The 13912-nt window shown below is 38.4% G+C and overlaps 1 protein-coding gene across 3 annotated transcripts in view; it reads left to right on the plus strand.

Moving 5' to 3' along the window:
- The window catches only part of CA10 (carbonic anhydrase 10), a 533205-nt gene that overhangs the window by 11897 nt on the left and 507396 nt on the right, over positions 1–13912 (plus strand). Inside the window, exon 2 of one of the 3 annotated variants that reach the window (XM_025361851.1) lies at positions 12804–12974. The exons of the other annotated variants lie outside the window; for them this stretch is intronic. Coding sequence (XP_025217636.1) covers positions 12896–12974 — 79 coding nt within the window. The 5' untranslated portion in view covers positions 12804–12895. The remainder of the gene's footprint in view (positions 1–12803; positions 12975–13912) is intronic. 3 annotated transcript variants of the gene reach the window in all.

A 13912-nucleotide genomic window follows, 5' to 3' on the forward strand; every position in this document is an offset into this window, starting at 1 on the left:
TTTTCGGTCTTGTGTCAGAAAACATTACTTCCCCTCTGGCCTTCTGTAACAGAATTGTGGTGTAGTTGACTAGTTCTTACCAGAGAAGAGCTGGCAGCCAAGGAATTGAAAGAATGGAGTGGATTTGCTGTCCTTGGCTGTGAATTCACCCTGTAATCACCTGGTTAATCTTTACAACTGTGAGGAAATGGTCAATTGGATAATAATGTTGTTTGCTTGTAATCTTAATTACGGAAAAAAAATAAAAAGGGGTTATAGAAAAAAAAGGGGCCTTATTGTTAATTTCTCAGTGGATGTTTGGGGATTTTAAAGTGAGACATTGGTGAGTATCAGGTTTCTATTGTATGACCTGGGTGTGAATAGAAATATGTCACTTGATGTCTAAGTCTTATAATGCACCATAATGATATTGGCTCTAAGTTACACTGATTCAAAACCCTGTAGAGTGGAATACAAAGTAGTGAAGTCATTATGTTTTATTTCTGTAACAAGTTTCATTCCTATTTTTCCACTGTGGTGTAGTTCTTTGTGGCCTTTTAGTTTTAGTTTTGTTTTAGCACTGAGTTTTATTGGCTGAATGAGAGCCACGTGCTATTTTATTTTTTTTTTTATTTTTTATTTTTTTTAAATCTGCTTTCAGAACTGCTGAAATGAGAGCTTGACTAAGCCAGGTAAAGGCGTATAATGTGCCACATCCAAAGTAAGACAAGTTGAACAACTTAATGAATGACAGTTGTGTTTATGCCTTGGTTGTTTAGGCCAATCATGTATTCAATTGAGATATTCTTTCTCGACCAGTGCTCCTTGCAAGACAGGGACTGTATATGCAAAGTGTTTTAGTGTCACAGACGTGAGTGAAGCCAGGAATCAATGAGTGTATTTTATGCCAAATATGATACAATATTAGAAAAAAATTTAGGAAAAAAATTATTCCCCATAGACCAAATTTTTGTTTACTAAATTTTGAAACTGTAACTTTTCCAATTTGTACTTTAAAAAGAAACTTTGTATCTTAAATATTTTCCCATGTTGCTTCCTAGTTGTGTCAGTTCAGGATATCCTGAACCCTGACACATACACTCTGCAATCTCAGTGACATAACATAATGGAGGCTTACTTCTTATTTGCATTAATTGTCCAATAGATGTCAATGTATGTGTGTGGGCATGTAGGTGCTTGGTGAGAGGAAAGAGATACAAGAAAAAAAATTATGTCATTAGTAGTGACTTGGAGTCTCAAGGTTGATGGGGGCTCTGCTACCTCCTGTGGTTTCCAAAGTTTTCCTGGGCATCGATATCACCAGATGGGGAAAAAAAATGTGTAGAGGAAGACCACAGAAGGGGTTTTTGTGGGCCAAGAAGGAAAGCTGTGGACATCCTTTCTGGTCAGTCACATTGCCACATCTTATTTTTATTTTTGTTTTTTTATCATGGGGTTTCACCATGTTGGTCAGACTGGTCTCAAACTCCCAACCTCAAGTGATCCTCCTGCCTCCGCCTCCCAAAGTGCTGGGATTACAGGCATGAGCCAAAGTGCCCAACCAGCCACATCTTATTTATTTATTTTATTATACTTTAAGTTCTAAGGTACATGTGCACAACATGCAGGTTTGTCACATTTGTATACATGTATCATGTTGATGTGCTGCACCCATTAACATCTTATTTTAAAGCACTTGGAGAGTTGTAGGCTAGCCTTGTAGCCAGGCGCAAAGGGAAAATGGTTTGTGAACAATTAGCTAGTATCTGCTACTTTAATATGCATTTTTTTCTTATATTTCCAGAGTAGTTTATTCATCTAAAATCGCATTACTTATATTTAACTTTTCCCTTGCTTTTAAGCATATATGTTGTTTCTAGTTTATGACATTTTTTGGCATTTGTTTTTATCCAAGTAGATATTTATTGAATTATTTTTAAAAAATAATCTCAATATTGTGATTATTGGGTCAAACAGTATGAAGTTCCTTATCGTTTTACTGTATTATATCCGAAAGTAAAGTATAACCTGTTTATGAGGCTCTAGTAATGTGCTTGAATTCCTTGAGAGAGTAAGCAAGTATATAGAATAGTGACTAATCTTTCAAAGATCCTTTCAGCAATGGTTTACCTCAAAATCTATTAAACAAACCTCAATAGCTATGGGATTCAAGATGTTATTTTGCATAACAAGTTAGATCAGAGACAGGAAACCGTGGTTAAGAATAAACAAATACCTTTTCTAGGTCTAGAATTTTAAACCTTCTTAAGTATTGTTCCTGGAGGACATTTTTATACATTATAGGAAAGCTAGAATTAGGTGATTTGCTAAAGAGATGACTAGGATGGAAGTTAGGACATGTGTTTAGCATTAGTTTTGCCACTGCTACTTCTGTAGCATAGAGGAATTAATTTTACTATTCTGGCGCCAGTTTTCTCCTTTTAAACAGGTTAAGCATATTGGAGTAAGTAGTTTCTAGGTCCCTTTCCAACTTGGGAACTTTAGTATGTTAACAGACTTTTACAGAAAGTTGTTCAAATTTGCTATTCATGCTAAACTTACCCAGTCTTTGAAATGTTGAGGCAACAAGATGAAAATATGGGAAGATCTTTCACGACTTGAGTAAACAGAAAAGTGGCAAATGACTTTCTAGATGGGCAATCATAAGATAAGACATTATGAGAAAAATAACCCAAATAATATTTGTTGAAGATTACCTTGTCACCCTCTAGTGCAACACTGGGAAACGGTCTAGGGGTCATCATTGACTGCTACAGATTTATTGAAGAGCATTCATTGAAAATATTATACATTGTTTTACTATGTAACCTCAACTCTGCTGTTTCTTATTGTGTGACTTTAGGAAGTTATTTAACATCTCTAACTAAGTGTCAGTATCCTCATTTGTAAATTGGACGTAATAACACCTATCTTTGGAGTTAAGCGGGCTTGAAATAAAAAAATGTGGAGCCTGGTGTTTGGCACGTAGAATGCACTTGATAAATGGTGGCTTTTGCTTTCGTTATGGCTGAAGCTAAAATAATAAAAGACACATGGAGCAAAATTAGGAAGGAATTTGGCAATATCATGTAAAACATGGCGATTAAATGAGCCAATGCATGTGAAAATGTTTAGCACAATGTCTGCATATAGCACGTAATCAGTTAAGGTTGGTTGCATCTGATTCACTAGGGGAAACTAGAATGTTTGGGGAATATTTTAAAGGTAATAAAAAGGGAGATAATGATGTCTTTTCATAGCATCATCTTCAGAGACAGTTTACTGGGTCTGGCCCATATGTTCCTTTAATAATTTTTTAAAAATTAAGAAATTAATGCCACCTATTTGTAGTTTACAACTGCACTTTAAATTTATCAAAACCTCTCATGTAGACATGTGGTCTCATGTAATCCAATAAATATTCGGCCTTGACAGTAGTGGCATAAATAGAATCATGGCTCAGGAATTTGCTGCTTATTTTTTCCCACTTAATACATTAGTAAATTCTAGGTCATTTGCCAGAGCAGTAAAGAAGTGAGGTATTATTATGGTCTAATCCATTTATGATAAAAGAGATACTATTTACCCTGCAATTTTTGAAACTGTCACTCATTTTTACTGAAATTTGGCTACTCTATTTCCTTTTCATTGCTCAGTTTTACCTGCTTCCCCAAGCACTAATTTGTATTTATGATAACCCTACCCATGTTTTTTTCAACCTATTTGCAACATGAAAACATAGCTTTGATTTGTGTTTCATATTCACTTGACAGAAGGATTTTTTTAAATGATAATTAAATGCTGAGCTATTCCTGGGATTGCGGTATGGTTCCTTTTCAAATATATCTGATCTGAGCATTTCAGCAAAAGGCATGAAAGGAAAACCAACAAGAAATAGGACAGATGATAAATACTGTACTGATGTTAAGTAAAGACAAGCAAACTGTGACCTGAGTATGTCTGTCTCTAGGGAGCCTGCTTTAGAGCTTTTCCCGGTGTTTGTTTTTTTTGTGGGATTTTTTTCCTCCAATCTCGTTGGTAGAGGCTGGATTACAACTGAGAATGCAGAGATTAATGGCCTGCTGTGACTAATCCACTAAACCTCTACTCCTGTTTCTCTTAAATTGATTGTACTTAGAGAAGCTGAGTATAGACCCACCCCAGCTAGCCTGATTTTAGGTCCCAGGGATTTAATGAGATCCAGTTGCTTTAGGTACATGGAACCTTCATGGAACATCATCACTTTTTGCATTTGGGCATTATTTCATTAGTTGCTGATTAGTTCCCAATGTATTATTTTTATAACCTCTCTTTTTTTAAAAAGAACATTTTTCACATGATTATATTTTAAAATTTGAACACTAACATAATCCAATTTAAAATAATTTGGAAAAAAGAGAAAAAACAGATCACTTATAATCACATAACCATAATACAACTATTATTAATATTCTGGTTTGTTTCTTTCTACACTTTCATTTATATAACCATTTTTTACTTATTTAAAATTTTTATTATTATTATTTTTAATTATTATACTTTAAGTTCTAGGGTACATGTGCACAACGTGCAGGTTTGTTACATATGTATACAGGTGCCATGTTGGTGTGCTGCACCCATTAACTCGTCATTTACATTTGGTATATCTCCTAATGCTATCCCTCCCCGCTTCCCCCACCCCACAATAGGCCCCGGTGTGTGATATTCCCCTTCCTGTGTCCAAGTGATCTCATTGTTCAATTCCCACCTATGAGTGAGAACATGTGGTGTTTGCTTTTCTGTTCTTGCGATAGTTTGCTGAGAATGATGGTTTCCAGCTGCATCCATGTCCCTACAAAGGACATGAACTCATCCTAACTTATTTAAAATTTTATCACACTTTTGTGTTTGGCCAAAAATTCATGTTAGATAAATATATGGTTTGTGTTCATCAAAGCAATATCCTCCTAAAATGTAACCCAAATAATGTGAAAATAATTATACACATAGATGGATAGATTTGCCATTGATGGAAATTAAGATTTAATGCTAAATCAGTGCACTGGGTTTGTATGAAACTTGAACAAAATTTAAATTTACAAATATTTTATTATTAATCTGGTGATCTTAAAAAGTAATTCATAGGAAGATAAAAAGATGACAAATGTAATTATAGTATTGGGGATTTTTGAGGAGAGGGAACACTGGAGAAACAATTTAGAAATGATGTTAAAAGTGTTTTATTTAACTGTTAAAATGCAGAAATATGTTTAAATCCACTGAGATGCCATAGCTTGAGTTGAGAATGATTAAGAGCTGCATTTAAACGCACACTCTGTCTCTTACAAGCTGGTTGGCTTTGGGTAAGTTAACTTCTTATATATCTCAGTTTTCTAATCTGTAAAATGGAGATAAAAATAACCCCATCAGTGATTTCTTATAAGCATTATTAAATGACATATGAAAGTAAAGCATTTAGTACAGTATTATCAGGCGGATAATAATGGCTTAATAAATGTGATTTGGTATTAGCATCAAATTCATAACATGTGAGATGCAGCCAACCATAGTCTCTTTGTAAAGGAGGAAGACTATTTGAGTTGGCTGCTTTGTAGGGGATATGAGCTCAGAAACCTTCAGTACCTGTCACTGACTCTTAAAAATAAAAAGTTCACACTGTTGAAAGTGATGTTTTAAAGTCTTCCATGATGTACCATAGACTGACCTTTCCAACTTTGCTCCAACTTGCCAACTCAGGATTCTATGCAGCACCTTGCAGATACTTCCCTGTGCTTTTGCTCATGCTGTGGTTTTTACCTTGTTTTGACCCACCTGAATCCTATGTGGCTTACTCATAGGTTCTTACATGTTCAACCAGAGGCTCCTTTGTGAACACTGTTATGAGCAGTCCAGCCAGCAGCAGTATCTCCCCACAATGCCCCATCGGCTCTTCCTGTCCCCGGTGCTGCCCATCCACTGGCTGCCTTTCTACTTTCATCAGGAAAATACACCATGGCCAGGATTCATCTAGGGTATCCCCGCCCTACTCCTAATGCAACATCCTCATTGGTTGGGTTTTACTCTCCAATCCGTAATAATAGGTTTTTCCACATTCTCACCAGTAGTCTCTGCTGGTTTAGGTTTTTTTTTTTCTCTTCCCTAACCGACCTAGTCCCTTCTAGATATAACACAACTCAGACCAGAGCTCAGCAAACAACAGCCTGTGGACTAAATCCAGCCCACAACCTGATTGTTTACAACTTAGAAAACTAAGTTGTATTGGGACACAGTCATGCTCATTCATCGATGTATTGTCTGGGACTTGTTTTACATCACAACAGCAGTGTTGAGTAATTGCAACAGAGACCATACTGCCTGCAAAGCCTAAAACATTTATTATCTGGCTTAAAAAAAAAAAATTGTGAGAAACGATTGAATCAAATTCTTCCAACAGGTAGGAGGATAAACTGGGTGCCTGGATAATAATTTTTTCTTCAATAAAGGATTGATTGAATTTTACATGTAATAGTCAATTTTTAAAAGCGTTGAAGCTTCAGGAACCTCTGAACTATCTTGACTTTTGTGGATACCTTGGCCATTTTACTACCCTAAAAATGCTTCAAGCACCTTCTACTCTCAGAAACCAAAAACAAGAAACCTCAGTTTGTGCTGGTTTGCATTTATAAAGCTCCCTTTGCTCTCAGAGGAGCTTAGAGTAGCTCTGGACCCATCCAGGCAAACATTATGGGGGAAAGCCACCCTCCCCTAAGGCATGGTTTGCGCTGGGATGCCAGTTTGGCAGGGAAGGAGCAAGCTTTCTGAGTACTTTGCTTCTGCCAGCTCTTTGAAAAAATAACCCTTCTCTTTGGGGAACGAAGGTCAGACCATATTCAGAAATAAGAACATCACCTGGAGAACAAGCAATTTTAGGAATGACAACCTGAGAAATCAAACCTTTCCCCCTGATGATTGAGACAGGCCAGACTCATAACCCAGGCCATGATCAGCTTTTGCACTTGGATAGAGCATTTTCTCTCAAATAACAAACTCAATGAGCTTTACCGGGCTCTGAAAGATGACTGTTGTCCTTGCTGCACAGATGGCAAAATTGAAGTCAAGAAGCAGCGGCTTAGGCTGGCCACAGAGGGAGTGGGTTCTGGCAAAGACCCTGCAGGGCTCACAGGAGCTGGACTCCCAGCCCTCTTAGACATGGTATTTGTACTAAGTCCCTAAAGCAGATTTCATAACGCTGCCTAACAAAGCCTCTTTGGAACTCTAGAGCAGGGGCTGACAAACAGTGGCCCACTGATCAAATCCAGCCTACTGCCTGTCTTTGTAAGGCCCAGGGTCTAAGAATGGTTGTTAGATTTTCAGATAGTTGGGGGAAAAAAATCAAAAGAGGAAATAATATATTTCATGACACATGAAAATTATATGAAAACAAATTTTGGTTCATGAATTGTGTTTGACTGAAACACAACCACACCCATTCATTTATGAACTGTCTAGTATCTATTTTCGATGGCTACCTTTACACCACAGTGGCAGAGTTGAGTAGCTGCAACAGAGCCTAAGGTCGGCAAAGCTCAAATTACTTTCTATCTGGCCTTTCCCAGAAAAATGTTCGCTAACCCTTGCTCTAGAATGCACATAATACATTAATTAAAATAAACTTTTATTGAAGTACAATAAACATAAAATGCACTCACTTTAAGTATATGGTTTGATGAGTTTAGGGTAAAAAATATAGTCCTATAACCACCACTGCAACTAAGATGTGGAACATTTCCATCACTCCCCAAATCTCTGTATGTTTCTTTGTAGTCAGTCCCTCTCCAATTCTTGTGCAGGCAAACACAGATCTGATCTCTGTTAGTGGTAACAACCTTTAAACAATTATTTAGAAAGGATTTCAGATCACTGGAGACTGTGTTGAGGGAAGGTGGTAGTGGTGGGGAATATTTGAAAACATGAAGTTGATTTTATTATTTCATTTGATAATTCCTTAATTCACTCCAAACACCCACTCCAAACAGCCACTTAACTGTTCGTAATATTAGAACCTAACAGGCACTGTGCAAAGTGCTCTCCATTTATTATCTCATTTTATCTCTAACCCTATGAGGGAGTTCTTCTCCATCTCTGATTCTATTGAGAGGAGACAGGCACCCAGGTAACACTGGGGAGCACACAGCTGTTAAGATGTAAGCTAAGATTTGAATGTGGACCTGTCTGAATCCAGAGTCTGAGCTCAGCCACCATACCACATACTTATTCAATCTTCACTATGAGTCTGTTTGGGAGCATAATATCAACATTTTTAGAAGAAGGAAGCTCAGAGAGGTTAAGTAACTAGTTCAAGTCACCCAGCTACTAACTGCTACAGTTAGGATTTGAACCGAGTTCTCCAAACTGCAAGCAGAAGACACTGAAGAGAGAGGGATGGAAATGCATTATTTTGAGGGGAAAAAAAAATCACCTTCTCTTACAGATGGATAAAGTAAGAGCCATATGTGAGCAAGTTCTAGATAATGCAGAGGCGAGTGAGGCAGTAGGCAAAAAGCAGTTTTAAGCCAGATATAATTTTGCTTTCTAAACTAATGGCTATCCAAGACTATTTAATTTAATATAAACAATTAATGACTGTAAAGTGCTTTGAAAATCACTGAGGGGTGCATCCATGCTGACCAGAATCAGTAATCAAAATCTCTCTTGCTATTCCTTCACAAACAGAATTCTATCTGAATTGGTCTGTTGTATTGAGAAGAGATGAAAATCAAAGTCTCAGAACAGACCTCCATAGGATATTCTCTTTCTCCCCTCCCCCTACACCAGGTGTTATAAAGAACAGTGCAGTTTACCAACTCCTAGTTTGAATGATTGCATTCCATTTCTTCAGGGTCTTTTTACGAAGTACTTGGCACCTAAATGATGCCCCAAATGATTGTCTGCTGTTCCAATTTTCTAGGAGCACTCCGTCAGCCGCCCTGAAGGCCCTTCTTACAATCTAGCACAGGCGGCGATGTCCATTGGGTTCCTTAGTTATAAATAATAAAACCTTCAGGATTACTATAAGCAGAAAAAAAATTTATTAAAGCACTTGAGGTGCTCACAGGGTCTGAGGGTAGGCCAAAAAATAGGAAGTGGAAACTGTACTTACAAGGATATATTATGGCATTGCTCTGAAAAGGGTTCCTGCCACTGCTGTGTAGAAATAGCCAGATCTCATCGCTGGTGTGGACTGAGCTCTATACACCATTGGTATCCAGAAAGCTGGACACTGCTGCTACTAATCTCACCAGAAGATGGATTTGTTATCAAATGTGCTTCCTCATGCTGTTCACTTTAGAACGATAATCTCAGGCATCTGCATGACTAAGTTCAGTCACATGCCTCCTGTCCAAAGTAAAGTACAGGATTCTATCTGGGTGGGACTGGATACAAAACTCAGGAAAAAACTCCGAACATAGTGAGCTGGCTGAAGAATAGCCTCCCAGAGATGTTCGTGTCCTAATTCTAATGCCAGGAACCTGTGAATATGGTTATTTTACTGGTAAAAGGGATTTAGCATTCATGATTAAGGATCTTGAGATTGGGAGATTATCCTAGATTATCTGGGTGGGCCAAATGTAATCACAAAGGTCATTATAAAAGAGGGGCAGAATGATCAGAATCAGAAAAAGAAGATGTGAGAACAGAAGCTGAGGTTGGATTGATGCACTTGGAAGATGAAGGAAGGGAGTTACCAGAAATGCAAAAGGTCCCCAGTAGCTGGAAAACACAAGGAAATTAATTCTTCCCTGGAGCCTCAAGAAAGAACACATGCCTGCTGACACCTTGATTTTAGCCCCTTAAGATTCATTTCAGATTTCTGAGCTCCAGAACTGTAAGATAATACATTTGTGTTGTTCTAAGCTACTAAATATGTAGTAATTTGTTACAGCAGCAATAGGAAACTGATGCACATAGGATAGGCATTGAGAGTGTGATGACAGTCCAGGGAGCATGACAAATGTCCACCACAGCTGCTGTGAAGGAAAGCTAGAAAAATTATTAATATTTCCTGCATCCAGTGCTCTCCACCTTTTGAGAGCATTCTAATAGAGTCCTAAAGCTAAGTTGGGTGAACAAACTAAGTAAAATTGCTTGTGACCTTTCAGATTGTTCGCCCACTTTATTCACCCCATGATTTATTCAATAAATATTCCATTTATTAAATAAATATTTACTGGAGTTGAGTGCCAAGCACTGTGAAAGATACTATGGCTTCAAAGGAGAATAAGAGAGTAAGACTCAAAGCTAACGGTCAAGAAATTCACAGATACCAGACTTATATTGAGCTGATTTTCAGTTGTCTCTTCATATCAAATCCTACCCCAAATTTATACTGTTTGTTTTGAACAATAGGAGTTAGGATGTTGAGATGATTCACAATTTATGCATAAAAGCATTATACTGAAATGAATATTTTCACTTGAATATCTAACAGTAGTCAATATTTATCTAACAGTAGTCAATATTTATTGAGTGCTTCCTGTGTGTTACAGATAACAGTAATATTTTATATTATTTATTTCATTTAATTGTCACATCAACCCTGGGAGAAATGGATAGTTGTTCTCTCCATTTTGCAGATGAGGAAGCTGAGGCTTAGGAAATATGACCAAATTCATATTGCTAGGTAAGAGAGCTGGGATTTGAACTTCCAGTTATTTGACTTTTGGGTCCATACACTTTTGCCACCCTTCCTCCCTGTGTGCCAAGCTCTGGCCCAGGGACTCACATGTGTGTGTGAAAAAAAAAAAAAATCCCCACATAAGTAAACCTCAAAATTTAATAGGTATTATAAAATGAGCTATACAAATACAGAAGAATTTATATAGATTTCCAAGTTGACTAATTTTTATAGGGAAAAATTCCTCATTTGAATATTAATTACCAGGTCATTTGGTAAAAGTTCACATTATTTTACAACTGAGGTATTTTCCAAAACAACTCTATGTTGCCTTCACTAATCTAGGTGCAAAATTTATTCTGTTAGATTATTTCCATTTCAAAATCACATCTCACAAGGAATATACATGAAATCTACTCTCCCCTATCACCTCCTTCCCTCCGTCCATAACAGTGTGAATACTTCGGCCAATGATTTTGTTTATGTTAATACCTTTTGTAGCCTCTTGCGGGAAATTATTAGGCTCAGAAAGGGACAGACGGAACTCTCCAGGACCCTATTTCTAGCTGGATGTCTCCCTTCTGCAAAGCTCATCAAGCATCCACACAAAAAAGCTGAAGCTGGCTGGACTGTGAGCAAGACACACAGATAGCACCCTTCACTCCCAGTTTGAGTAGTTAGGGTGCATAGGATTCCATGACCGTGAAGCTAGGGGCCATGTCTTACACAAATAGCACCCAAGTGTTTTGCTCCTTAAATTCTGGGAACTGCTGTTGGCTGAATTACCTCTCAGCAGTCCTGTTGACAGATGGTGTAACTTGCTCATTAAATCAGGATCCTCCCCATTCCGAGGGCCCCAGGCATGTTAGGAGACAGACCTGGTGGTGTTTTCTAATGTTAATGGTCTGCAGCTCCAGAGCGAAGATAAATATTCTACTTTATTGTACAACCACTAACTTAAGCCTTACTGGGTCTGCTCCCTTCATTTTGACAGGGCACATTTAGAAAAGTGAAATGAAGTGCTTTTAGGCATCCAGTTCCTCCATCCGTCACTTTCTCTTATATTCTGCCAGCCTCGTCTTTTTCTCTGAGACTTGCCTCCACACAGTGCTTTACATCAGTGACATACAATATCCTGAACTAAAAAGAGACCTTACTAGTCCAGAGTTCAGGACTTAACTTTGGTTTTAAGGCAGTATTGTGCAAGGCTTATTTATTTGGAGAGCTTGTTGGAAGAAACAACAACAGCCTATGGAAAGAGGGGGCCTGATATAAAGTCAGTATGGCTCCAGCACAGATAATAAGCATGATTATTAAACAGCCATGTTTAACAAGTTGCATGTGTATGCTAAGAGCAATGGGAAGCCAGGAGAGGGCCTTAGGGTGGGGGTTTCACATGATCATAGTTATGCTTTAAGAAGACCTCTCCAGCTACAGAGTGGAGAATTGAGCAGGAATGAGAAGCAGAGAGGGGAGACAAGTATCAGCTGAAGAATGACAAGATTCATAAATTTGGGAAAACAGCTTTATTTCTCATAAAGCATTGCAGCCTGCAGGGTGCCCATTTCCACAGGCTAGGAAGCATAGCCTCTTGCCAGAAGCTAGAAACAGACACTTCAAGGGAGAGGCAAAGGGAATAGGAGCATGTGCTGAACAGGGTGGCCGAATATACATATTTAATAAGCTATAGGAGCAGTCATGAATATTCATGAAAGGAGAAACGTGGTCCTGTGCAATTGAGCTTTATGCTTATTCATGGGTCCCATGTACCAAAAAAATGGTAGCATTAGCATGATCCAAGGGTGGAGTTTTAAGCTCTCTGATGTCAAAAGGTGAAGCAGAGGACACAAAAGCCTTTACTGCACATTCTCTGTAGGCTGGCCAGAACCACTGCATGGTCAGTGGTCTTATCTCAGGCAAAAAAAGGAGAAGCAGCATCAGGTGGTTGGTTAGTATCAAAAGTGGAGTCTTTCCAAAGAGCTAGTTATGCTCATCCCTTATGGAGGAAAGCCTAACACGGTTAGCAAGGGAGGGGTATACTGAGGCACGTCTGACCTCTCATCCTGTCATTGCTGAGAACTCAATTTTCAAGGTTACTCTGGGGTCCCCTTGGCAAATAGAGGGTCCGTTCGGTTGGGGGTGCTTAGGATTCCATTTTTATTTCTCACAGGTGACCTCACGAGGGCAGTCAGGAGGCTCTGGTGGCAGTCTGGGTTGGAGATGCAGGTAACCCGTTGAAGGTGATGGCACACGTGGAGAGCAATGGCCAGCATCAGGAGCTGTTCAGGATGTGGATTAACAGAGCCTGATGAACTGTGTATGGTGGGGGTGAGGGAGAATGGTGAGTCAGAAAGAAACCAGGGTTCTGGCTCATGCATGGTGTGGATGGCAGTGACATCCACGGTGCGAGGGCACAGTGGAAGAGGCAGCTGTCATGCGTAACCTGCACCCTGCTTTGAGTCACACAGAGAATTGCAAAATACTGTGAAGGGAAAAGGCAGATATGCAGTTGTAGGAGGGGAGAGAAAAAGAAATAATAACCCAAGAAAGAGAAGACAATTCTTTCTCCCATAGAGTATACCAAGGCATAAGAACAAACAAACTTACTACTGTTATTATTGTTAACTAATATTGGCAGTGCCGCTATCACTAGCTGCTGGTATTGATTGTTTAGTTCATGTTTAAACTTTACAAAAGCCTTCAATTCTTACAAAAATCATGTGGATAGGCATTATTTATCATGCCTATAGAGGTGAACAGATATTCAATAATATAATATCTGTGATATTAAATAATTTAGTTAAAGACAGAAAGCTTGTGGGTAGATGAGCTAAGATTTGAACCCAAGTTTGACACTAGAAAGTACACTCATAACTCTTAAAGAAAACCATCACTTCCCAAGGGACAAATAAATAGGTACAAGGTTACAATAGGTTAAGAATAAAGTACTGAGGAACAAAGATGGGAGGTTATTTTAGGATTATTTCTTGGAGAAGTTGAGGTTTAGGATTATTTTCTGGAGAACTTGAAACATTTTGTTTTGAATGAGTCTATATATGTCAAACCTTTGGATGTGAGCACATTAGTTCGAAGTAGGGAAGAAATGAGATTAATAACGTATGGAGTGAAGATGGCACTGGGGGAACAGCTCTTTGAAACATTCTGCTTTACAACCTTTTATTATGCTACCTTGCCAGTGGTTGAAAGCTGAAACGCTTAGCTTGGCGCACATCACCAGCATGATATGCTAAGACACCTTTATAAATCTCACTTCCTGCC

Source organism: Theropithecus gelada, chromosome 16 (genome assembly GCF_003255815.1).
Source record: "Theropithecus gelada isolate Dixy chromosome 16, Tgel_1.0, whole genome shotgun sequence".
In the NCBI taxonomy this organism is placed as follows: domain Eukaryota; kingdom Metazoa; phylum Chordata; class Mammalia; order Primates; family Cercopithecidae; genus Theropithecus; species Theropithecus gelada.